Below are 24,763 nucleotides of genomic sequence, written 5' to 3' on the forward strand. Positions count from 1 at the left end.
GGCCAAACCAGACAGTCTCTATGCAAAAGAATAAATGGACACAAATTTGACATCAGGAATTATAACATTTAAAAACCAGTAGAACACCACTTCAATCTCTCTGGTCACTCAATAACAGACTTAAAAGTGGCAATTCTTCAACAAGAATACTTCAATAACAGACTCCAACGTGAAACTGTTGAACTGGAATTAATTTGAAAACTGGACACCATCAAATTAGGCCTGAATAAAGACTGGGAGTGGTTGGGTCATTACAAAACCTAAACCTAATTTCCCCCTACTGTTACTCACACGTTCTTGTCAATTGTTTGAAATGGGCACTCTCATTATCACTACAAACATTATTTTTTCCTCCCTTGGTATCCTGCTGTTAATTGAATTATCTCGTTAGACTGACCTCACACTTGGTAAGGCAACTCCCATCTTTTCATGTATTTATACCTGCTCCTGTATTTTCCACTCCAAGCATCTGGTGAAGTGCATTCTAGCCCACGAAAGCTTATGCCCAAATAAATTTGTTAGTCTCTAAGGTGCCATAAGGACTCCTTACTGTTTTTGCTGATATAAACTAACATGGCAACAACTCTGAAACCTGTCACCAAAAAACTGGTTAGTAGGCAGGAGAGGAAAAATGCCTCCCTCTCTGGCTATAAAAGAAGCAGATCCCCCCTTCCCTCAGGGAGGGACCTTCAGGCAGTTGCTGAGGGAGAGATTCTGCTTTCCCTCAGGACCTGCAAGGTAGAGGTCCTTCCTCTTGCCTGGTCACCCACAAGTCCTCGTCCAGTCTGTGCATCACTTGCAGGTGTTGTGCAGCTGGCCTGGCTGAGGCCAGAGCACCTCCTTAACCCCTTGTTCCCCAATGTGGGGTTTGTATTTCCCATCACATGTCCAAACTGGGGGGAAGCTTGAAGATACAGCTTTCCATACTGTTAATGGCTAACAGGCCTAGCAGGCCTGAAGGCCTATTTTTGCAAGGGGAGCTTATTGTTATCTTGGGTACACCAATCTAATGCTACAGATACATATTTTCAGTACCGAATTATTATCTCATCCAGCAGCGACAATGTGAATTTTGAATCCTTTTTTATCCTGGCTTCTCCTTAACTCCTTGGAAGGTGACTTTAGATGATGCTTTGTGCAGCAGGCATTCTTTTGCCCTGTGTGGTCCTGGTTTTTCTGTTGCTGGATTTGGGAGGAGCGTTGGTGAGAATCCACTCTGCTGCCTGCAGAAGGCTGCATGCTAATCCAAACATTTGTTACTTTAGGTCCTGATTTCTTTCCATTCCTGGAAGGCGATGTTCGGAAGTTTTTCATGGAGCTTGAAACAAAGTCAAAGATAGTATAGGAAAATGTCCCCAAAACATGACTTCAGCCTATCCTGCATCAGCCAGATCTAGCCTTTAAATTTCTTTTGTGCTGTTTTAAAGTAAAATCAGTGTTACTCACACACCTGCATAGGATGTGTATGTCTGAATCTTCCAAGGACAGAAGTGAGGGACTGTACATGAGAATTTCTGAAAGAGTGATATAGAAGCAATGTTGCAAATCATGGCCTTGTGGACAGACAGAAAGCAAAGTGGGGGATTCTTTCTCTCCCCTCCCCCGCATGGTAATACAATGAATATAGTCTCTGTTTCATCCCATTGGAAGACACTTCCACACCTGCTGGGCCAAGCCTGCTGCCTGGGTCTGCAGGTGCTACAAGTGGCCAGCAGTGGGCCAGAAGGAGGAGGATCATGCAGGAGCTTTTGGAGACTGGGGCAAGGAGGAGCACGGAGCACCTGGCTTTCAAAAGAGCCAAGGAGGAAAGGGACATGGTCCATGAAGAGAGACTGCTCCAGGGGTTCCTGGAGGAAGAGCAGGACCCAGGGGTGGCAGGTTTGTAGAAATTTTGGTCATGCCCAGAACCTGCCCCCCTGCAAACTCCACCCCCCCCACCTGCCTAAGGCTCTGGGAGGGAGTTTGAGTGGCGGAGGGGGTCTGGGGTGTAGGCCCTGGGCTGGGGATTAGAGTGCAGGAGGGGTGCAAGCTCTGGGAGGGAGTTTGAGTGGGGGAGGGGGTCTGGGGTGCAGGCTCTAGGATGGAGTTGGGGTGTAGGCTCTGGGCTGGGGCAAGGGGTAGGGGTGCAGGAGGGGATGAGGGGTGCAGGCTCTGGGAGGGAGTTTGGGTGCAGGCTCTGGACTGGGGGTGTAGGAGGGGGTGAGGGGAGCAGGCTCTGGGAGGGAGTTTGGGGGTGGAGGGGGTGCAGAGGAAGGGGATGCAGGCTCAGGGAGGGAGTTTGGGGGAATGAGGGGGTGTGTGGGAAGAGGGAGGGGGTGCAGGATCTGGGAGGGATTTTGGGAATAGGAGGGGGTGCAGGGGTGAGGGCTATGGGGCTGAGGATGAGAGGTTTGGGGTATGGGAGGGGGCTCAGGGCTGGGGCAGAGGATTAGGGTGCGGGGGGATGTGGGTTCTGGCTGGGGCTGGGGTTGAGGGGTTTGGGGCATTGGAGAGGCTCAGAGCTAGGGCAGGGTAAGGGCAGCCTGCCCTGCCATTAGCGAATGGGAGAGACTAGGACCCTGTGACAGCAGTTGATGTGGGGAGCTGGTACAGCAGAGTCAGCATGAGCTGCAGGCTCCAGGGCTGGGGGAAGTGAGCGGGAGCAGCAAGTGGGGGCCGGGGGACATTTTGAGGAGGTGCGGGGGGGGCGGCAGGCAGGGCTGGGGGAGAGACCTGGCCCCTGAATATTGCTGGAGCCCAGGCATCCATGGTCGCTGCAGCACAATGACAAGTTCTCTGCCTGGTAACTCAGCCCTCCAGCCAGGTCACCACCTTTGGTCCACCCTTCTGGGGCCCAGCTTGTCTCACATTAAAAGTCCAAAGAGGTCTTTCCACAGAAGGAAGTCCTTCTGCCATTGCTGGGGCTTTTGCTCAGCCTGCAGACCCCTCCTGGGCTTGGTAACCCTCTCTGGGTGCGTGTACACCCCCTTCTTTGGAGCCAATAGGGAAACCCTGACATTGGTAGCAGCCCAGGGCCCTGTCCCCAACAGCTAAGTCTGCTCCTTTCTCTTTGCTGCAGTTTTCCCTGGGCACTTCCTGCCTCTCCTCTCAAGTTCCCCTCTAGGCTTTTCTTGCTGCTCTGAACTTCCTACCTCGTTCTCATTCCTGCTGATACCCCAGCTGGGCTGGATCACCACTGAAGTCTGGCTCTTTAGGGGGAGGTACATGGTGCCTCTCAGTTAGGACTCATTCTGTAATCAGCTTGGCTAGGCCCCAGGCTGTGCAGCCCAGGGGACAGCACCCTGTTACAGGCCTGCTCTGCCCACTCCTGCTGTTGCTGGGCTGGGGTCCTTGCTCCCCATTTCAGACCTGGTTTCCAGAAGGGCTGAGTACACACAGGCCCCACTGCCTGGAACTGGAGTTTGCTTGTTCTGGTGACTCTGATATTCAGGTCCTTCATCATTCAGAGGCTGACAGGTGTGGTGAGGGGGCTGGAGAAACCCCACCGCTGAACGAAAGGAGGTCAAAGAGTTGGGATTCTGGGAGCTGATGGGTTCGTTTGCCCTGCTGTAGGAAGTGGAGCTGGAAACTGGAGATGCCATGTGAACAAGACTACCTGATGCTCTCTTCATGCCCGAGGACCAGAAGCTCCCTGCTGGAAACACACTCAGAAGTCCAGGTTTGAGGACATCTCTGGAGAGCCCCTTCCTAGAAAAAAAAAAAACAGGGTGGTACGACGATGGAGACATCTCTGTCCCAGAGCTGGGAGCCAGGGACGGGGGAGGCTCCCAGCCAGGCTACACACCGGGGATCCCATTTCTCCCTGAGGAGACCCACATGCCCGAAGGAGTAAATGGCTCTTACTTCCAGGAGGGAGCGGGGTCTTCCATCTCAGCCTCTTTGAGAGCCAGCATGGCTTGCTTTGATGGGATGAGGTGACCTGTCCCCACTGCTCCCTGAGGTGGTTCAGCTGCAGGATGCACCTATCTAGGAGGCTGTGCCAGATCCCAGGGCCTGGAAGACAGCTGGGAAGGAGGCTCCTATTCATTTCACACCCAGAGACCCCATAGAAGGGCCAAGGGGAGAATAAAGGCAGAAGGGAAGCTAGCCCTGAACCCCTGTCCCACCCCCACCTCCTCAAAAGTGGAGCTTTCTGAGCTTCAGTGGGGCTAGGGACTGTGGCCCTGACACAACAGCCCTTCTGCACTATATGGGGCAGGAAGAGCTCTGCCTGGGGGCAGGGGGAATGGGATGGGAGTAGACCAAGGAAAGGGGGAAAGGGAATGGGTGTGAGGGGAAAGAGCTCCTGCCCTAGATGAAGGAATTTGGGGGGCAGAGGAAAGGACCCTGCTCCACAGAGAGGGGAGAAAGTTTCTGTAAGTGCCAGGGGGCTCCATTTCCCCTTCCACCAGCTCCCCATGTACAGTGAGCCAGAGCAGTACCTGCAGCAGGGAGTGGGAGTTGCTGGTGGCCTCAGAGGCACAGCCGCTGCAGTGCCTCAGGCACCTGGCGCGAGAGCTGGATGATGCCGAGCTGGCGCATCACATTGGCCGTGACCTCCTCCTTCTGCAAGGGAAGGAGAACCTGTGAGAGACTCAGATGCCCCCGAGGAATCAGGGGGAATTAAGGGCACCTGGAACCAGCAGCATTTCCACGCAGCACTGCCCAGCTCTGAGGAATAGATTCACCCTCCTGACCCCCAGAATGGAGTCTTGTTGTCCTTTCTAGTGACCTCCAGTGCCAACCCCCTCCTTGTAGGGTGAGCTCCTGCCACCTTCCCCTCAGTGCTCCTGACAGCTGTTCGACCTCCAATCCACAGATCAAGTCCTCAGAACCATCTCCTCCACCTCCACCCCGGTTGCGCAGGGAGGGGGCTCTAGCAGGGGGAGCAGGAGGGATTCTGGCAGCAGTGAAGTGGGATGTGGGGCAGGTGAGACTTTTCCCCAAGTCATCCCAGCCCCTAATGCTGAAGCTGCAGGATGGCAGCCCTGGTGAATGCAACAGACCAGCAGCCCCTGCTCACCGAATCCTCCTGTTCTCTCTAGAGCGGGTCCAGACCTTCCAGCAGCAGGACAAGCTTCCCCCACCCATGTGCCTCAGCCCTGCTTGGTCAGTCGTCATCACCGGTCAGTCCTTGGCCTCCCAGGCTGCCAGTGATGGGAGCAACTCCAGGTGGTGGCTCGGGTGACATGGACACTAGGCCACTGGGAACTGGGTGCCACCCTGTGGGACAGGAGAGGATTGCAGAGGGCACTTAGGAGACTGCTGCCCTTCCTAAGGGCGATAGCACTGTGTCCTAATAACATAAGTCCATGAAGAGGTAACGCTTGTCATTAATTAGCCTTGCTAAAGAGCTGGGTTAGAGCTGCTCTGGAGACAAGCTGGCTCCCTCCTGCTCAGGAAGGTGAATTCATCTCCCTTCCCAATAGCACCTGCTCTGACTCTCATTCCGCACCTGGCTCCTTGCTGCCAGGCCAGCCAATGGCCGTAGGACGGGAATGAGGCCTGGACCCCGCCCTAATCTTCTGAGTCTAATGCAGCTGCTTACCTTGTCCCCCACCAGCTGCTGGGCTTCCCCCAGGAGGGAGTAGGTGAGGAGCAGTCCAGCCTGGCAGACAGCAGGGGTTTGTGGATGGCCAGCAGTGTCGTCCGGAGGAAGGATCTTCTCCGCACCTCCGAGAAGAACTTTCTGAAGACCTCAAACCAACAGGACTTGGGGCATTAGCAGATGGCCCAGAACCAGGCTCCAAATCCTGGGGCTAGAACAGTTTCTTCGTCTAGTGGCCCCAGGAGGCAGCCACTGCAGGGGACTCAGCCACCCCCACTCCCTGAGCTGTGTCATGCCCTGACAGAGTGTCCTTACCTCCCCCACCCTGGCTGTGTTCCTATAGCCCAGGAGCCTGCTGTCCTGGTGCCAGTCCCAGCACCACAAGTCTTCAGCCTCGTGGATGGTCAGCCCAGGGAAAAAGAGAGAGAGACACACACACTGGTTGCAGTGCTTGTGTCCTTCCAATCCCATTGGTGGCTGCACAGGGGGCAGAGTCCTCGCTGTGTGCCTGGCCCAATAGAATTGCAGGGGGTGGTGCAAAACACAGAAAGAGAGAGAGAGAGAGAGAGAGACATCCTCCAGCCAGGGTCAATGAGAGAAAATGGTTGGGGTCCCAGTCTCACTCTTCTATTGGGTGCCATTTCCCAGCTGGGTTCCTTACCCCTCTGGTGCAGCAGCTGGTAGAGCCGGTAAACCCCTTCCCTGGCCTGCTGGCTGATGTCCTTGGCTGGGTCACCAACGAACACAGCCAGCTATGCCACATGGTGACCCATCCTGGGGAATTCTGATGAGTTCTAATGGAAGGGAGAGGGGACTCCATCAGCATTTTCCTGTCAGTTCCCAGTCCCCCCTGGGCCAGGACTCTCCTTCCCCTCAGCCCCTCTGCAGGAGATGCTAGAAGATAGGAGCTAGAGCTAGACCCTTAATTTTGTCTGCCCACAGGGAGCCTGGAGCACAGGGATGTGGCCAGGGCCCTCCATGAAGATTTGCTGCTCCAGGATGACAGGAAGGCATGAACCTGGAGCATGGTCCCCTTCAAAGCCCAGAGTCCCCACTTAACCAGGACAAGAAGAATTTGACTCAAGCCAAGCTCATTCTCTGCTCTGACTCTGCCTCCCCAAGAGGAGCACTCCTAACCCACAGCCCCTGCAGCAGCAGATCCTACAGCCCCTCAGAGCCAGCTTCCTGGAGTTGGGAAGCTGGGGTCAGAGGCCACTTATGTCAAACTCAGGGAGGGTGGATCTGAGCAGGTGGATCTGAGCAGGGCCATGCTGCTCCTGATGGCCCTGGCTCTCTCTTGCGGCACCCTGGACACAATCCAGTAGTTAATGTGCTGTGGGGAAAGAAGGCAGCTCAGGATGAATGGGCAGGGGCATGTGTTGTGCTAATGAGCCCCTCCCCATCCCCAGGGGGCTGAGACATTGTGTGCGGGGTGGAATATCTGATTCACTGATCGCAGAGCTTTAGAAGGGGATTGTTGCCCCTAGGACGATGCTTGTATCCTGCCGGTCACAACTTGCATTGTCTCTCTAGATTGGGACAATGCTCGGTGTCGGGGCTGGTCCCATCCTCAGACCCCTCACCCCTCCCATGCTCTCAAGTCCTTGGCTGGATGAAGGGACTGAGTGTGAGCACAATCCCCCCAGGAATCTCAGGAGAGAAGGGCTGATTCTCTGGGGTCCTCCTGTTTCTCTAGGAATGAGCCTGTGACTCTTCCCTGAAGGCCATCTCATGGAGCTCACAAGGTTAGGGGGTTCAGACTCTCACTCCCCAGGCCAGCCAGGGGCCCTGTGGTTCGTGCTCAACAGAACCAGGCAGAGCTCTGGCTTAAAAAGTCCCAGCTCCTTCCTCTGTCCTTCAAGGAGGAAGGACCTGACACTGCATTGCACTGACTGCCCTGACCAAGGACGGCCCACTGGGGGCCCAGCTTGGAAGACAGACTGGAAAATGGATTTAAGACTTAAGGTAAAATTGCCCCCACCTCTCTTAGGGGGCTCACCTCCAAGATGTAGTGGAGCCTGGCTGTGTCTGGGGACTCTGCCAGCAGGTTCCCCAGCATGGTATCTAGGAGGTCTGGCATAATCCTATGCAGATCCTGCAAAGCAAGGGAGAGCCATGGGTCAGAGTTTAGGAAATTGGGGCTACACCTTCCAAAAGATGGGAAGAGGGGTCTCTGGGAAGCACCAGTGAGACCCCCAAACTCATATCCTGGCCTCTCTCAATCACATCCCACTGCAGGCAATTAGCAAAGATTCATGGCAGGATGACAGCTGCCTCTTCAATCCATGATTTTACCATGATCTACCTGGTCTTGGGTGGTGTCCTTCTCCATGCCCAGGGTGAAGACAGCATGCAGAGCAGCTCGCAGGAGGTGGGTCTCTGGCTCTCCTTCCAGGGCAGATTTCATGGTGCTGACAACAGAGAGGAGCCAATATTAGACTGTGCAGTGCAGGTGTGAGGGTGGGACTGGCACCAACACAGAGGTGAAACTGCAGGGAAATAGGCAGAGGCTGATGAGAATGGAAACTGAGGCACCGAGCCAGGGTATGATGCCAAGGTTTCCCAGACAGACAGTGGCAGGGCAGGAATAGCGCCTGTTCCCTGGACCCTGCTGTCCCTCCTGTATCTGATCCTGGGAGGAGCCTCTCCCCAAAGCCATTGTAATGTGCTGTTCTTTTCACTCCAGTAACAGCAGGAGAGAGGGAACCTTCCCATCACCTCTGCCAGAGGAGCCACGCATGGGAGGTGACCTGGGAGTGGGAGGGGCAGTGACTCCCACCCCTGGGCCTGAGCAGCACCAGGGTTAGGGGAACTGGGCAAGAGGGTCTTGGTACCTGAGGTTGCCGACAGCAATCAGGGAGTTAGTGAGGACGGTGCCAGGTGGAGAGTTATCAGGCAGCTCCTCAATGAACTCCTGTGAGCCCCAAAGGAGACAAAAGAGCATGTTAGATTCAGGCCTCGCTGACACTTCCCAGTGAGGTCATTACTGGGAGAGATAGCTCAATGGTTTGAGCTTTGGCCTGTTAAACCCAGGGTTGTGAGTTCAATCCTTGAGGGGGCCATTTAGGGTTCTGGGGGAAAAATTGGGGATTGATCCTGCTTCGAGCAGGGGGTCGGACTAGATGACCTCCTGAGGTCCCTTCCAACCCTGAAATTCTATGATTCTATGATTATACAGCCAGCCCCCCACACAGCTAGCAGGATCCTCCCGCTCCTCCCATTCCTGCCCACTAGTGACCATTCTCCCCAGTCTTCAGCCCCAGCAATCCCTGCCCTCAGCTGCCCCTCCAGCACCGGCCATCCCCCATTCAGTGGCCCGAGAAGACCCCTGCCCCTCCCATGTCTCTGTCCTCCCTCCAGCTGCTGGGTACCGTGTCTCACTCACCACAATCCTCTCCACCACAGCCGCCTTGCAGCACTGCAGCTCCAATGTGTCCCGCCCCCTCCGCTATGCAGCGAGACACGCGGGGTGGATGGCGTGCAGGAACATGACTTAGTTCTGAATGGGGAATAGTGGGGACCTGCCCATTGTCCAAATCACCCACGACTCCCACACAAGCAGGGTCAGGAACTGGGACAGTGCCTGTGTAGGGAGGAGACCCCGGCTGGTGTGTGACAAACACCCCCATCTTGGGGGTCCCTGATCATGGAGGAGAAAGGTCCCCATTAGGGGTGGTGGATCATGAGAGCAGGGGATTGGGATGCTGGGAAGGGACAGGACAATCTCGGTTCCAGGACAGCTGGGGAACATTTGTACCTTTTCTCGGTCCTGGAGTTGCTCTCGGATGTTTTCAAGAGCAGCCTCCTCTGTGGCCACGTCCACCCATTCCTCCTCGTCCTTGGAGTCCCTGGGGGTCCCTGCACCGGGGAGAGAAGGGGACAGGGTGACTCCTGCTGACACTCGGGAGAAGGACGGGGCATGGTAGGGCAATGGGCCCCACACTCCCGCCTTCAGCCCCCAACTTCTTCAGGAACCCATAGCAAAGAGACATCCCCCCCAACACACACACACACTGTCCTGGACTCCCTGTGAGCACCAAGGACCAAAGTGGCAGCATCTAGTGTCAGTGGGGTTCAGGTGGCTCAGGCCAGACACCTGGGGTGGGGACCTGCCCTCATAGCACTGGTCAAGGGTCTGGATCCAGGGTGTTCACAGCCCCCTCCTCACCCCTCCCTGAGCCCAGCCGAGCTGCTGGTGCTGGGACAGGGATCCTCCACCTCCTGCCCTGGGGAGATTGGAAGGTCCCCAGTGATTGGGCAGGGCGATGCCTCCTGCTGGGAATCAGGGTTGGGCTCTTGGGGCAGGTGCTGCCCACACAACAAGCCCCAGAGCCACCCTGCCCGGCTCCCCTCCTGGGCTGGGTCCTGCCTGCCCAGCCGCACCCTGTGCCAGCTCCATTTTGGCCTGGCTGGGGCCTGTCCCACCTCAGCGCCTGTGCTGGGAGTGGGTTTCCTCCGCCAGAAGGCTGGGCACTTCCACCTCCTGGCCCGGCTGGGAGCTCCTAAGGAGCCTGATGGAATCTGGCTGCTCTTCCCCCACCTCAGCAGTCCAGAAGAAGGTGTTTGCAGACGTCACGTGTCCTCTCCTGCCACGCTCTCGTGGGAAACTAATGCAGTCACAGAATCCAGGCTCAGTGTCATGCATTTCTCTGGGCGGTGACAATCAGGAGGACTTGAGCTGTAATGGATCCTCCTGTGCACGGGCTGAGCGGGCAACCTCTCTACTGCCACATCTGGTTTCCAGCCCACACACGGCAGCCGAGGGCTAAGGAGGAGGTGATGGACTTACCCCTAAGGTGGGGGTGGGAAGAAGCAGAGTGAAGAAGTGATCAGAGAGCCATCCCATACCATTCCTCCAAGAGTCGCTCTAACAACCACCTGGCTCCTTCCTGCCATAGGCCGCAGCCTCTAGGTTCCATGGGAGGATGAGCATATTTCCCTATGCTGAATATGGGACATGTGGTGAAATTACTTGCATTTAAGCAAGGTCAGTGGCAATCAATCAGAACTATGCAGTACAAATTATCAAATTGACTGAGCCCCTGTTAAAAAGAATCCAACTACGCAGTCTTTCTTTTTATTTACCTTCTTATCTTTAAGGCTTTAGAGTTCACATGGAGAGGTGTGATGCACACCCCTATCCCCGCCCCCACACTCCTGTACACCTCTCTCACACAGGGGGGATGACTGACCAACTGGACCCCCCTTGTCCAGTGCTCTCTGCCCTCCATGCCTGACTGGACCCCCGGCACAGACCTGCCTCTCCTGCTACCTGGTGGTGCGTCTTCCCAAGGCAACATGTTAAGGGGGGCGTGCAGGATCACATGCCCCACTTCCCGTATTTCTGTCAGGGTTCACACCAAAATGTGGCCAGCAGCAGCCTTTTGGCTCTATGTGGAAAGGAAGGAATGGGAGCTGCTTCCAGCTCCAGGGAATGGGGGGGGGGGAGGGGAAGGTATGACCTGCTCCCTGTCATTGCAGAGCTCATCTCTTCCCCCCCTCCCCACCCCAAACCCGTGCGATTGGAAGCAGCTTGTTCCTTCCTGCCTGCACAGTGCCGAAAAGCGGCTAACACCTCCAGGCTCTTGCTGACCACCAGCATAACCCAGTTGCTTTCTGTCCCCAAGCTACAGAGCGGGCAGGAAGGGGTTAAGCCCTAAGGATGCATTGTACACCAGGGCCCAGGGAACCTGACTGCAGGGGCTTCAGCAAACCCAGTCAGAGAGGTGGCTCAGTAGAGGGTGGGGACACAGCAGTCCTGTGATCCCTAGGGACAGGACCCAGAGCAAAGGGAGGGGAGAAGGATGGGTGAAGAGGATGCTAAAGGAGCCTGCAGGATTGGGTGTGAATAGGCTGGAAGTCGCTTTTTGCCCCACCCTCACCACTCCAGAGCTTAGCTGAGGGGTGGAGTGGCTTCCCCATGCCAGCCCTGTGAGGGGCTTTGGCACATGCAGGGCTCGACTCCCTCCAAGCTGGGGCACTGGGCAGGAGGTCTTGGGCTTTCCCACAGTGCCATGCCAGCCAGAGGCAGTTGAGGAAGGAAGGAAGGAGCCTACTGGCCAAGCTGTTAGTGAGCTGATCGCTCTGAGCAGGGGCTGGTTCTCCATACCATGCTGGGAACGGGACGAGCCCCTCCGGGGCGGGTGGGGGAGAAAGAAAGAATACAGAGGAGCAGCAGGGCTGGGGGGCCAAAGGGGCAAAGCAGGGAGAGGACAACAAAGAGGGGGAGTACATAAAGGGATAATCGGTGAACAGCAGAGGCAACATGGAACAGTCTGCTGCCTGGCACCTTCCCACACACAGTAGCCTTTTATTAGTCTCTAAGGTGCCACAAGTACTCTTTCTTTTTGCGAATACAAACTAACACAGCTACTACTCTGAAACAGGTTTCAGAGTAGCAGCCGTGTTAGTCTGTAGTCGCAAATTTGGTGGTCTCTAAGATGCCACAAGTACTCCTTTTCTTTTTACTCTGAAACAGTAACCTCTGCAGCTCGCAGCCAGCACCAGCCAAAAATGGGACAGGGGATGGAACCCTGCTGCTCAAGAGCCGGCACGCAGCAGGGGCTGCACTGATGGACCAGCAGGGAGAGCGGCTGGCCCTGCGCCTTCGCCCTGCCACCAGCCTTCTATACCCACACTCGTCAGCGGCCACTGAACCCCATTCACTGCTGGTGGGTGGGCAGTTGGTGAGCAGGGATCCAGCCAGCAATAGGACCTGCCAGTATTGATGGGGAAACAGCAAGGAAGAGACAGAAACTACAGGACAATTTGCATGCTTTAAAGAAAAAGTTGGGACACCTGCAAGGCGGCTTAAATACAGGACTGTCTCTTTAAAACAGGACATCTGGTCACCCTAGGGATAGAAACAATACAATAATTACAACAACAAAAATATATACATCAGAAAATGTGAACTAGGGCCTACACTTAATAGGAAAAGTAATCTAATAAAGTAGGTTTCTCCCAGGTCAGTTGCGGACCTGGCTGACTTCCCAGGGACCAGGATCCAATATTTCATGGAAAACACCCCTCTTCAACAAGATGGTTCCTCCATGAATGGATCTAAAGTGCCTTTCCCCAATCCGCATTATACTGAAACAGTCTTGTCTATTCAGAGACAGAACAATTCCATCTGTTATGTTTTTTGTTTTTTTTTTTAACCAGAGTGGTTTTGATTGTTTGCAGTTGTCTTTGATGGTTTTCCATTGACAATTCTGTGATGGGGCAATGGTAGACAACTGAGCCTTGCATTACCTCATGGGCTAACAGGGAGGGGTGGCAACTCCCCCCCTGCATGAATCAAGTTACATCCCCAGTATATACAGACAACTACCTGAGGCAAGAAGTGATGAGACTACCTCCTTAGCCAGGAATGGGACAAGACCTATTGACTTGACAGGAAATTCTCTGAGTTCTAAAGCCCTGAACAGAGAAGCTCTCCAACTACCCTTATCAAAGGCCCAGAAGCAGAACAGAGTGCAGTGATGGCTGAGACTCCAGCCAGATGTAGGGAGACTAAAGCAAATCTAACTGCCAAAACTAACTGCCAAATCTATAATAGCCACTCCGGGGGGAAATGCCCAAGTAGAGTGTAAGAAAGCTGCTTGGGAGATGACAAAGGTAACTACAACCAGAGTGGAAAGGGGACTTCTTCCTGCAGTCTGACTGCTTAATGATCTGTGAAAATGTAAAAGACCCTGAGCTGGGAAGTGATCCCCATTAATCAACCAAAAAAGTCAATTTTGAATTCTTATATAGCCTGGGTTGAAAAGTTCTGTCTAATTGTTTAATGCAGAGTTTACATCATACAGCATTCATCATTATGAACAATTCATGACAATGGAGTAACTCATCCATCTCATGAGAAATGTATAACATTGATTAAACATGTACAAACAGAAACGAATGACATACAGTCATTAACAAACCATATTGTGGTAGCAGTAGTTATGAAATATGTTGAAGTGGTAATGTCAACTTAAAATCTAGTCAATTGAAAAAAGTTAAAAATAATTTCCAGGTACTAAAGCTGCCCTTGTTTCCCTGTTCCACCTGTTACGTGAAAGTTGCAAACAAATAATTTGTTTCACCAGATATCAGTTAAAGTGTTGACAAATACATAAAATGTACTGAAAAAAAGAACTTTTTTCCTCTATTAAAGTAATATTAGAGATTACATGTAGCGACTTGGTAAACAAATAGAATTCTTACATTGTTTCACTTTCTAAAGGGAGTCAATGTTTTTCTTAGCTTTTGCACAACAAAATGTCTTTCCCATAAATTTTGTAATTTAGGTACATAAAACAAATTCTTTATATGTTTATAAACAACTATCTGCATAAGTTCTACATGAGGTGGTCTTCAGCAAATACAGTGTACTTTAGTTAGCTTCTTTGCACTGATAAAGGCTAATATTCTAAAAGACAACTATGAAAACTTGCCATATTTGATCTTAAAAAAATGTTAAGATAGAATAGGATTTTCAAAAGTTTTATCTCTGTTCTTATGAAGTCAATGGTAAAACTCAGTGGCTGTTTCAATGTGAACAGTAGCCAGTTTCAATGTGAGCAATGGCTGCCACTGAGTGCTTTCAAAAATCCTACCCATAAATTTTTCCTGTTCATTTTTTTTTTTTTAAAGAGGTATAAGTAGTAAAAATGTTTGCATGACATATTAGAACCAGAGACCTGATAATTTACATTCTTTATGTTTGAAAAAAAGAATTAAAACTGAAAAAGAACAAATGCTGAATGCACGTATAAAAGTTTTTATGGTTAAGAAACAAAACAGAATTGTGATAAACATTTTTAATAATTACAAGAAGGAGTAAAAAGGTCAGTTTAGAAATTAAACAATTTTGACATGTATCCAAGACTGGAGTTTGAAATAAAGCTTTTGAACAGGTGCACTGTAAACATTCTTGATATTTACAAATCAAGTTTTTGAAAAAATACTAGATCTGAGTTTCTTAATCCAAATTCAGTCAATCTTTATACATGGAACAAAAGATATGTGGGGTGTGGTGAAGAATGTGGCTTTCAGTGGTAACAAGGAACATCATAGAGACTAGACAGTTGTGGAACAACAACAAGAATGTCAAAAGCAGTCTGCAAGTTTCTTTCTTTCTTCAAATTGTTTGTCCACTACAAGTGAAAGAGCCTGAAGAAACACCGCCATTGTAACGTTAGGACACTGGAAGCGAAAAAGAAAATTTTTTTGTCAGATGTCTCAAAGAGCACTAGGTGGCATACTTCTCTACAGACAAAAACACCTGAGAGGGGAGAAAAAATTAGCTCCACCTTTATTAGCATTTTCCAAATGCTGTACAACAGCTATGGGATTCTGCACCAGTTAGCATAGGGGAATCTAGGCCAATCTGAGCAAATTCTTGAGGTTTAACCAATATCATGACTGTAAATTCATTTCACCAAAATCCAACAAACAACATTATTGAATGAAAATGTGACAGACGCATCAAAACATACAGAACTAAAGGAAATTAAGTTACAAAGAAGCAATATTGATGATGTGTCATGATATAGGAGTTACTGGCCACATCAATCCTGCCTTCGTAATTGCAAAATATGCAGATATATAGTTTCTCTTAACCTCTTTTTAAATAATGAGGTAGCACAAAACGATTGCAGTCCAGCCAGGAGCAGACCCAATGTAATTCAAATTAAGAGGGTTTTGTTTTGTTTTTTTAATTTTTTTTTAAATTGGCCTAGCCATGAGCTTCCACCCAAGTGGCTTCCCAACACACCCAAATAAAAAGCAAAATAAACTTACTTGAATATAAAGTGCATGTGCTAAAAAAGGAAGTTTACGCAGGACTCGGCCACTAAGTCCTTCACTTTTCCTACAATGAAGCAGAGATGTGCATACTATTATTTTGCTAAATGCTAGATCTCCCTTCCAGAAATTAAGAGGGTTGCTTTCTGTGGTCCTGCCAGGAATCTCTCTACAGATAAACTCAAATTATTGCTAGTTAGCACTATGTAGCACAGAGGGAAAATACAAGTCTTTCATCCATTCTTTACCTGTTATATCTAACAATCCCACAAAATATTTTACTTTCATGGATATTACTTTTACAAATAAATAAATAAATAAATAAATAAATAGTGCGCGTGCGTGCACACACACACAGCTATTCAAAAATGCCCAGTTGACATACACCAAGAGGCTGTCATTTGTTAATGGTAATTTCTGTTACTGTGCCTATCATTTTATGGAATAACCCTGATAAATCTATGGTCTTCTGAACACCATAGTTCACTGTTTGAGAGGGTACTAATTATATACTGGATATACTGTCGCTTTAAGGAACACTTTTCTGACCCTTCTGCAAGGGTACACTTTCAAACTCTTTTACTGCTCTGATATTTTGTTTGAGCTCTGTTAAGACCCCTCCCCCCCAAAAGTCAGAAAAAAATTGCTTAGTGTGAAAACACTAATAATCTGCTTTTCATTATTCCACAGATTTTCATATTGTGGTGAAATCTGTCCCATTATAGTCCTCTTAGCAAAGAAAAACAAATAAAAATCAAACCAAAATAAATGCAAAAAACTATCCATTATCCTTCTCTCTCACACCTCTGCCCACTTCTTAACTTGTGCTTCCAAAAGGCGACTTCCTGGTGAACTACTGCAATCTCTCAGCATCCTCAGATGGGATGAAGGTCAGAGCTGTTCATGCTGAACTGTGGCCACTACAGCCTCAGGAACCTCACTAGCCCAAGGGAGGATTTGATGGGAACTTAAAAGAGCAAAGCAGGAGGCAGGGATGGCATAAAGATCATGCAAATTTTTGATAAATTTTGAGATCCAAGAGGATAGACGCAAATGGCACTTGCAAAAAAATTCCCATGTTCACTGGTGAACACTGAAAAATTTTACAATTGACCAAATTTGAGAATTTGCAACAATTAAGAAACTGGGAGATTTCAGAACTCTAGCTGTTGCCAATATATTCAACTCCCTTTAGAAACAGTTCCACAAATTACTTTTGCACACACACACAAACACACACACACATTCTGGAGCAGAGTTGCTCACTTTGTACATAAAATGGATGAATCAATAAATCTTACCTGGCAATTTCTTTTAATACAAGACTCAGCCGTGACACATTATTTTCTACATAACCAATCATCTCTAATTCTCTGAGTGTCAGCAGCTGCTGTCGAGGATATATTATCTGACGCTAATAAAAAGAAAAATGATATTTGAAAGGAGCAACTGCAGTTCTATTCTGAAATGAGACTATGAAAATGGCAACTTCTTACTCAACAGTTCTGCTCTTTGTATGTTTTCAGAATAACTGCTGACTACAGTGACAAATACTGTGTGTTTTACACTGCTAAGAGACGGACACTTCAAACAACTTTCCCTAACTAATCCTAGTTCAACCCTTAATTTTAAATGATTTATAACTGCTTACAGATTTCAGCAGTAACAAGAACCAGAAAAGCAGAGTGTGTTACGGTTCATTTACCACACTGGCTGGCAGAGTCAGGAACTATTATGGGGGCCAAGGCATTTATACCTGCGGTCAGTGCAGTAGGTCTGTATGTGCCCCCGTGTCTATAGATATAGCTTTAAAAAGTTATGTGGCTGTGTAAACTACAGAGTGGTTCAGTGCAGGCGGTCTCAAGAAGGAGAAATAAGATAACATTTGTGTACTAGTATCGTTAGCATTTATGCAGTTATTAAAATAGGACACCTAAGTTAAGAACTTTACTTGCAAAATTTTACCTTCATCAGTTCTTCCAAGCAAGAAAAATATATTCTGAATACCGCTGCAGCAGATGGAGGTCCAATATATTGCTTTATATCAGCCCTATCTACAAAAGCCGTGTCAATTTTCTCTGTAATATTTGAAGTAGTCAAGATTACAACATTGGGATACCTTTAAAACACAGAAAAAAAAAAGACATCATTTCTATCACTTACACATAAGAATCATCCCTCAGGGGCATGGCAAAGTGAGTGTTTCTCTTCTATGTCATGACTGTAAATATGGTCCATATCGGAAGTGGCCAAGTTGTTACTGTTGGATAGATGTTAAGTGAAATGATTTGGAAGTCTCAATGTATAGTGAACATATTCCACACAAAACCACCTTCGTCAGCAATTTTTCTAGAGATCCCCTGAAGACTGAACTGTATGTTAGCCTGGAAAGGAACCTCTTCCAAAATAGTACTGAGGTAGAGTCAGGTGGGATGAAGTTTGGACTGCTGCTGCCCACATTGTCTTGTGCCTAGGGGACAGGACTTTGGTTTCCAGTACTATTGAATCAAGCCTGTTTTTATAAATACTAATTTTGCTTGGAAAAAAAATCCAAGTCTTTTTAATTTGCACTTTTTGTCTAGTATATATTCTGTTTTTAGTCCAATGGTAATTACCCTAATTTGCCTCCACACTGAATAATAAGCTTTTTAAAAATTTAGCATTATGTAATATTTTAGTTAAAAATTTTACCACAAAGACTTCCCACTTTCAGGGAATTTCTTAATAAAAATGTATTTAGATTTTTTTTTAATTTGATGGGTAAGGAAGATAGCTGCTTCCATGTACCATGCTCCTTCCACAGCACAGCCAGGATTTCTAAAGCACAGGTAGGCTGAGGAAATATGGAACCGAGATATCTACCTTTACACAATTCTCAGTGTATTAATCCAAAACCCATTGACCAAATTTTTAGTTAATAGTGAAACAAGAAAATTAGCTACTGCATATTTTGTCCTTCTTTCTCATGAACTAGTGCAGATACCACCAAAAACCCTTTCCATTTTTAAAGAATTTAAAGCAATTAATAATAATAATAATAATTTAAAGTAATTAAGCACTCCTGAGCATGTTTTAAGGTGCCTTGCACATGTAAGACAGTGTAAGGCAGTAACAAAAAATGGATTATAATCAGCACTATATTATGATGATTAAAATTACTCAACTTCTCATGGATGCACACAAATGTAGAATTTGTGTTTTAAAACTATGCATGTCTGCTTTTATTAAACCCAAGTAAAATACAATATTGAAATACTTCACTTGGCTAGCACACAATACAAAAACCCAAGATGTTCTGCATTTCCATTTGTTTTTTTTCCTTCAAATTTATTCATAAGCCCTAGGAAACAACAGACATTTAAGAAACAAATCTAAATGGGAAAGGCCAGAATTACTTAAATTAATGATCCTACCAAAAGGAAAGACTCTTCTTCCACTCAAGCCACTGAGAGAAAAATCCTGCAGGTATAGATAGGGCTTGCTCCTTGACCTCAAGTTCAAAGTTGGACTGTGGTGGACTTAAGGAGAGGCCCCCCTGCCCCCCACTAAGATTCAGTAGCAAATCAAGGTTGTCCTATTCCCAGATGTACATCTAGGGACTGTCAGAGTCCCAGGTTTTGAATCAGAGCGTGGATAAGAATCAATCTCTACAATAGCAGGGCCCAAACCATAAAGGAATGTGAACCGACCATGGCAACTAACTGAAAGCCTGTGCAATCAAAGAGTACTGGCGCAATATGCTCTATATAGGACAAGCTGCTAAATAAGCAGGCACTAGCAGACCTGCGAGTGGTCTCAAAAGCAGTCTCAATAAGCAATAAGCCAATCTATAGCTGGCAAAGGCAAGGATAAGTGTGGCAATATCTATATCAATCAGGAAAGAAAGATCAACATCTCTTTGTCTTGCCAAAGAAATATTGAAAAAGCAATCTTGGCTACGGCTGGTTTTTTTAGATCTACAACCAGAAACAGCTATGGATGCAAAAATATGACCCGATGACGAAGTCTCAGAGCAAGACAAAAAGCACTTTTCCTCAGTTAAAGCAGCAGTTGTCACCATCAAGCAGAAGTAGTTTCTTTTAACTTTCATGGGAGATAACTGTCTACCCATGCTTTACTCACTTAGTTATGTCCATCACAACTCCTCCTCTTCTCAGTAGGCATGGCTAGTTTAAAATTCAGCACAATTTAATTAGTCAAAGATTTTTGGATTAAGGTTCTAAATGAGAATTGCGTAAAGCCAGATATTGAAATCTGTAATCTACATATGTTCAATATTTTTGAAATTAGACCCCAATTTGGTAATTCCTAGGGGTGTTTTGCTGTGGTAATATGGCTATTATGAATGTTACCTTTTAATTTGATCTATTTGTGTCAATACAGCATTCACCACACGGATAGCATCTGAAGGCTCTGTGCCTGCTCGGAAAGCACTACGAGCTGCTGTGAGACTTTCAACCTGCCCCGCAAAAAAAAAAAAAAAAAGGTTAGCGTTAGAGAGCTGTTATAGTGCGTTTTGGTGATAAGGAAGTGGTGAAATGATCCAGGGAATACATTTTCAAATCGCTAGGAATCTACTCTGACATCAGGAATAGTTTCTCTGAAATATTCTTTATGGATAGGAACTTGTGCAGAGGGAGGATGACTGTTAACAGGGAAGTCTGGGTAGAATGTGGGAAAGGAAGCTGTGGAGATCACTGCTTTCAGGGAGATTGGATCAAGGAGCAAGGACATCAGAGAAATGTACTTAGGACATAGACAGGATACTTAATGAGACAGACCACTGATCTCATTCAGTATCCTGTCTAAATGGTGAGTACCAGACTTTCTAAGGAAGGTGCAAGATGCCCATTAATGGACAATCATGGAGTAACTTGAAATTTTATGACAGGTTTTAGAGTAGCAGCCGTGTTAGTCTGTATCCGCAAAAAGAAAATGAGTACTTGTGGCACCTCAGAGAGTAACAAATTTATTTGAGCACAAGCTTTTGTGAGCTACAGCTCCCTTCATCGGATGCATGCAGTGGAAAATACAGTGGGGAGATTTATATACACAGAGAACATGAACCAATGGGTGTTGCCATACACACTGTAATGAGAGTGATCAGGTAAGGTGAGCTATTACCAGCAGGAGAGCGGGGGGGTGGGGGTGCGGGGGGGAGAAAAAAAAAACTTTTGTAATGATAATCAAGGTGGGCCATTTCCAGCCGTTGACAAGAACGTTTGAGGAACAGTAAGGGGGGGGAGGGAAATAGTTTTACTTTGTGTAATGACTCATCCACTTGCTGTCTTTATTCCAGCCTAAGTTAATTGTATCCAGTTTGCAAATTAAATTCCAATTCAGCAGTCTCTCGTTGGAGTCTGTTTTTGAAGCTTTTTTGTTGAAGTATAGCCACTCTTAGGTCTGTGATCGATTGACCAAAGAGATTGAAGTGTTCTCCGACTGGTTTTTGAATGTTACAATTCTTGATGTCTGATTTGTGTCCATTTATTCTTTTACGTCGAGACTGTCCAGTTTGGCCAATGTACATGGCAGAGGGGCATTGCTGGCACACGATGGCATATATCACATTGGTACATGTGCAGGTGAACGAGCCTCTGATAGTGTGGCTGATGTGATTAGGCCCTATGATGGTGTCCACTGAATAGATACGTGGACACAGTTGGCAACAGGCTTTGTTGCAAGGATAGGTTCCTGGGTTAGTGGTTCTGTTGTATGGTTGCTGGTGAGTATTTGCTTCAGGTTGGGGGGCTGTCTGTAAGCAAGGACTGGCCTGTCTCCCAAGATCTGTGAGAGCGATGGGTCGTTCTTCAGGATAGGTTGTAGATCCTTGATTATGTGTTGGAGAGGTTTTAGTTGGGGGCTGAAGGTCATGGCTAGTGGCGTTCTGTAATTTTCTTTGTTGGACCTGTCCTGTAGTAGGTGACATCTGGGTACTCTTCTGCCTCTGTCAATCTGTTTCTTCTCTTCAACAGGTGGGTATTGTAGTTGTAAGAACGCTTGATAGAGATCTTGTAGGTGTTTGTCTCTGTCTGAGGGGTTGGAGCAAATGCGGTTGTATCGTAGAGCTTGGCTGTAGACAATGGATCGTGTAGTGTGGTCTGGATGAAAGCTGGAGGCATGTAGGTAGGCATAGCTGTCAGTAGGTTTCTGGTATAGGATGGTGTTTATGTGACCATCGCTTTTTAGCACCGTAGTGTCCAGGAAGTGGATCTCTTGTGTGGACTGGTCCAGGCTGAGGTTGATGGTGGGATGGAAATTGTTGAAATCATGGTGGAATTCCTCAAGGGCTTCTTTTCCATGGGTCCAGATGATGAAGATGTCATCAATGTAGCGCAAGTAGAGTAGGGGCATTAGGGAACCAGAGCTGAGGAAATGTTGTTCCAAGTCAGCCATAAAAATGTTGGCATACTGTGGGGCCATGCGGGTACCCATCGCAGTGCCGCTGATTTGAAGGTATACATTGTCACCAAATGTGAAATAGTTATGGGTGAGGACAAAGTCACAAAGTTCAGCCACCAGGTTTGCCGTGACATTATCAGGGATACTGTTCCTGACGGCTTATAGTCCATCTTTGTGTGGAATGTTGGTGTAGAGGGCTTCTACATCCATAGTGGCTAGGATGGTGTTTTCAGGAAGATCACTGATGGACTGTAGTTTCCTCAGGAAGTCAGTGATGTCTCGAAGACAGCTGGGAGTGCTGGTCGCATAGGGCCTAAGGAGGGAGTCTACATAGCCAGACAATCCTGCTGTCATGGTGCCAATGCCTGAGATGATGGGGCGTCCAGGATTTCCAGGTTTATGGATCTTGGGTAGCAGATAGAATACCACTGGTCGGGGATCTAGGGGTGTGTCTGTGCAGATTTGTGCTTGTGCTTTTTCAGGGAGTTTCTTGAGCAAATGGTGTAGTTTCTTTTGATAACCCTAAGTGTTTCTTCTTAATCCTGCTCAGTTAGTGGGTTAGTTCATGCCCTCAGGCACTTAGGTTTACATTTTAAACCTCCCAAATTTAACTATAGTCATTCTTATCCATACAACTATTTTTTTTAACTCTATTAAGCCATTGGTCTTAATTAAGGCTAAGATTATAGCATGGATATTTTTCGTAAAAATAAAAATAAAAAAAAAAAATCATGGACAGGTCATGGGCAATAACCAAAAATTCACAGAAGCCCATGACCTGTCCCTTACTTTTAATACAAATATCCCTGACAAAATGGGGAAGGAGGAGGGTCCAGCACCTACAGCAGCTGGGAGCTTTGGGCCTCCCCTCCATCCCCCCACTGCCTGCTGAAGGCCCCTTCTGCACTCGGGGGTGGGTGGGGGCACCGCCCGCAGCAGCTAGGGTCTCCGGGGGCATGGCTAGGCAACTGTGGGGGGTCCCCCTGCCACCTGCAGCAGCTGGGCGCTGCAGGGTCCCGCCGGTGTGGCTGGGAGCTGCAGGGTCCCCGTTTCCCAGCAGCTAGAAACTCCGGTGGACCCCCACCTCCCATTGCAGCTGGGAGTTCCGGGTCCCCCTGCTGCACAGCGGCTGGGAGCTGCGGGGCGCCCACCGCCAGCTGCAGCTAAGAGCTGCCCCAGGGCTGAAGCAGAAAATGTCATGGAGGTCTCTGGAAGCCACAGATTCCATGACCTCCCTGACATAATCGTAGCCTTAGTCTTACTGATACCTTGTGGTAGTGAATTCAACAGGTGGATTATGTGAGGAAGCATTTCTTTTTGACATTTTAAAATGTATTGCCTTTGTTTCATTGGATATCCCCCTTATGTTTGGACTATGAGAAAAAGTAAGTAAGAGTCCCTGATGGACTCTCTACAGCATTCATTGTTTAATAGGCCTCTATCATAAGCCCTGTTATTCATCTCCTCTCTTAACTAACTGCTAATATTTTCAATTCCCCACTGCATGAAAGTTTCTCCAGGTCTCTAATGTTTGTTTTGAATGCCTTTATTTCTATTATTTTTGTGATGGGGTGACCAGAACTGAACAAGTATTTGAGGTATACAATCAATTTGTATAAATGGCAAGATATTTCAAAATTATTTACTATCCAAGTTCTTGTATAGTTAACATTTGGCTTTCAATTTATCACTACTGTGCACTGAGTAGAAGTTTTCATTGAGTTGTCTACAATAATGCTTAGGTCTTCGCACTAAGTTATTAGTGTAATTTAGTATCCATCAAGGTGTACAATCAGGGCTGTACAGAGTTTTGTGGGCCTGAGACAAAAATCTGAAAATAAGGAGCCCCCCATCCTTCCAAAAAAAAGTTACCTCTGAGAGAAGGGTACTTTGAAAGTGAGCCTGCCCTACACTCACCCCACAGTAGCAGTCCATGTCTCACTGGGCTGGGCCTGGCTCCACACTCCGGGTATTGTGATCCGGTGCAGGAAGTCATGTTAACACTCAGGTTCAGCTCAGCTGCCCTTCTATCTGGGTGGCTGGGCCAAACCAAAGTAGTGCTGTAACCCTTTGTGCAGGTCACAATGGCAGTTTGGGGTCCCTCTCAAATGGGGCACCCAGGGCAAACTGTCCCATTCATCCCTCATTCTGGGCAGCCTACTATAAATTTACTCCTTCAAATTTCTTCTACCTTGCACTAATATAGAAAAGTCAATGTAGACATCATGCTGCCCAATAATTTAGCATTTCAGAATGTAACATTAAAAGACAATCTGTCCTGAAAATCTAAGTTTTGACAGTGCAGTCCTAGTAGAGATGTGTTCAAAGTGTGGGGCTCAATGAGGTTATTAGGACACAACGAAGGACTGGGATTTAGAGGGGCTGTCTAGCAAGGGAAGTAGATGGGACTATGCGGGCAGTCTTGGCTGCTGGAACCAAGTTTCTTGCCCTCTCGTTCCCCCACTGCCACAGATGTAACCCAACCAGCAGTTACTCTACTCTGCTGGGGAGGCTAGTAGGGAATGTGGAGCTCAAGGCTGCACTCTGCAATAACTGACTCCTTGCTGGACAGAAACTCCTGCTGACCATTCAGCACAATCCCAGGACACAGAGCCCATCTGGCTTCCCCTGACAGACAGAACTTGCACAGGGGAAGCACACAGGACCATGCTGAAGGGCTGGGGCCAGGAGAGGGCTGTGTCTGGTGAGGAGGGGGCCAGTATTCATGGGGTGCAGCCTTCCACTCTCCTCCTGATCCAAGCCCTGCAACACAGACCCATTTACTTCACCTGCACAGGTGGGGAGTGAAACAGGCAGAGAGCTGGATACCAGCAGCCGGACCAGCCAACTGCTGCAGGGAGCAAAAGGCTTCAGCTGCCATGTCGTCAGTACTTCTCTCCCCAAGGATACTGAGCATCTGTCCTCTGACACCCCCATAAATAATGGGCACACCCTCTCTCCCTCTGATTCTGACTGAGTCTCCTAGGCACTGTTAGAATACAAATAGGTAGTTTGCCTGTCTCTCTAGAATACCTCATTGTC

At 48.1% G+C, this 24,763-nt stretch overlaps 1 protein-coding gene and 2 long non-coding RNA genes across 6 annotated transcripts in view; all 3 read right to left on the bottom strand.

The window, feature by feature from the left end:
• The window catches only part of LOC122458852, a 523,493-nt gene extending 514,521 nt beyond the window's left edge, over positions 1-8,972 (bottom strand). The window contains exon 1 of the long non-coding RNA XR_006279137.1: positions 8,916-8,972. This is a non-coding gene — a long non-coding RNA (uncharacterized LOC122458852). The remainder of the gene's footprint in view (positions 1-8,915) is intronic.
• Positions 4,276-5,577, bottom strand: LOC122458853. Its single transcript, XR_006279138.1, has 3 exons — positions 5,528-5,577; positions 4,422-4,545; positions 4,276-4,326 (listed from the first exon to the last, which is right to left on the bottom strand). It is a non-coding gene; the product is annotated as an uncharacterized LOC122458853 (long non-coding RNA).
• Positions 8,973-14,568: 5,596 nt separating the features above from the next.
• The window catches only part of TRIP13 (thyroid hormone receptor interactor 13), a 47,077-nt gene continuing 36,882 nt past the window's right edge, over positions 14,569-24,763 (bottom strand). For all 4 annotated transcript variants that reach the window (XM_038388958.2, XM_038388951.2, XM_038388953.2 and 1 more), the window contains exons 10-14: positions 19,672-19,778; positions 17,285-17,438; positions 16,621-16,733; positions 15,317-15,386; positions 14,569-14,719 (exon numbers count right to left, since the gene is read on the bottom strand). In XM_038388958.2, the coding sequence (XP_038244886.1) occupies positions 14,624-14,719; positions 15,317-15,386; positions 16,621-16,733; positions 17,285-17,438; positions 19,672-19,778 (540 nt within the window). In that variant the 3' untranslated portion in view covers positions 14,569-14,623. The remainder of the gene's footprint in view (positions 14,720-15,316; positions 15,387-16,620; positions 16,734-17,284; positions 17,439-19,671; positions 19,779-24,763) is intronic.

The sequence above is a fragment of the Dermochelys coriacea genome, chromosome 2 (assembly GCF_009764565.3).
Source record: "Dermochelys coriacea isolate rDerCor1 chromosome 2, rDerCor1.pri.v4, whole genome shotgun sequence".
NCBI classification, from domain to species: domain Eukaryota; kingdom Metazoa; phylum Chordata; order Testudines; family Dermochelyidae; genus Dermochelys; species Dermochelys coriacea.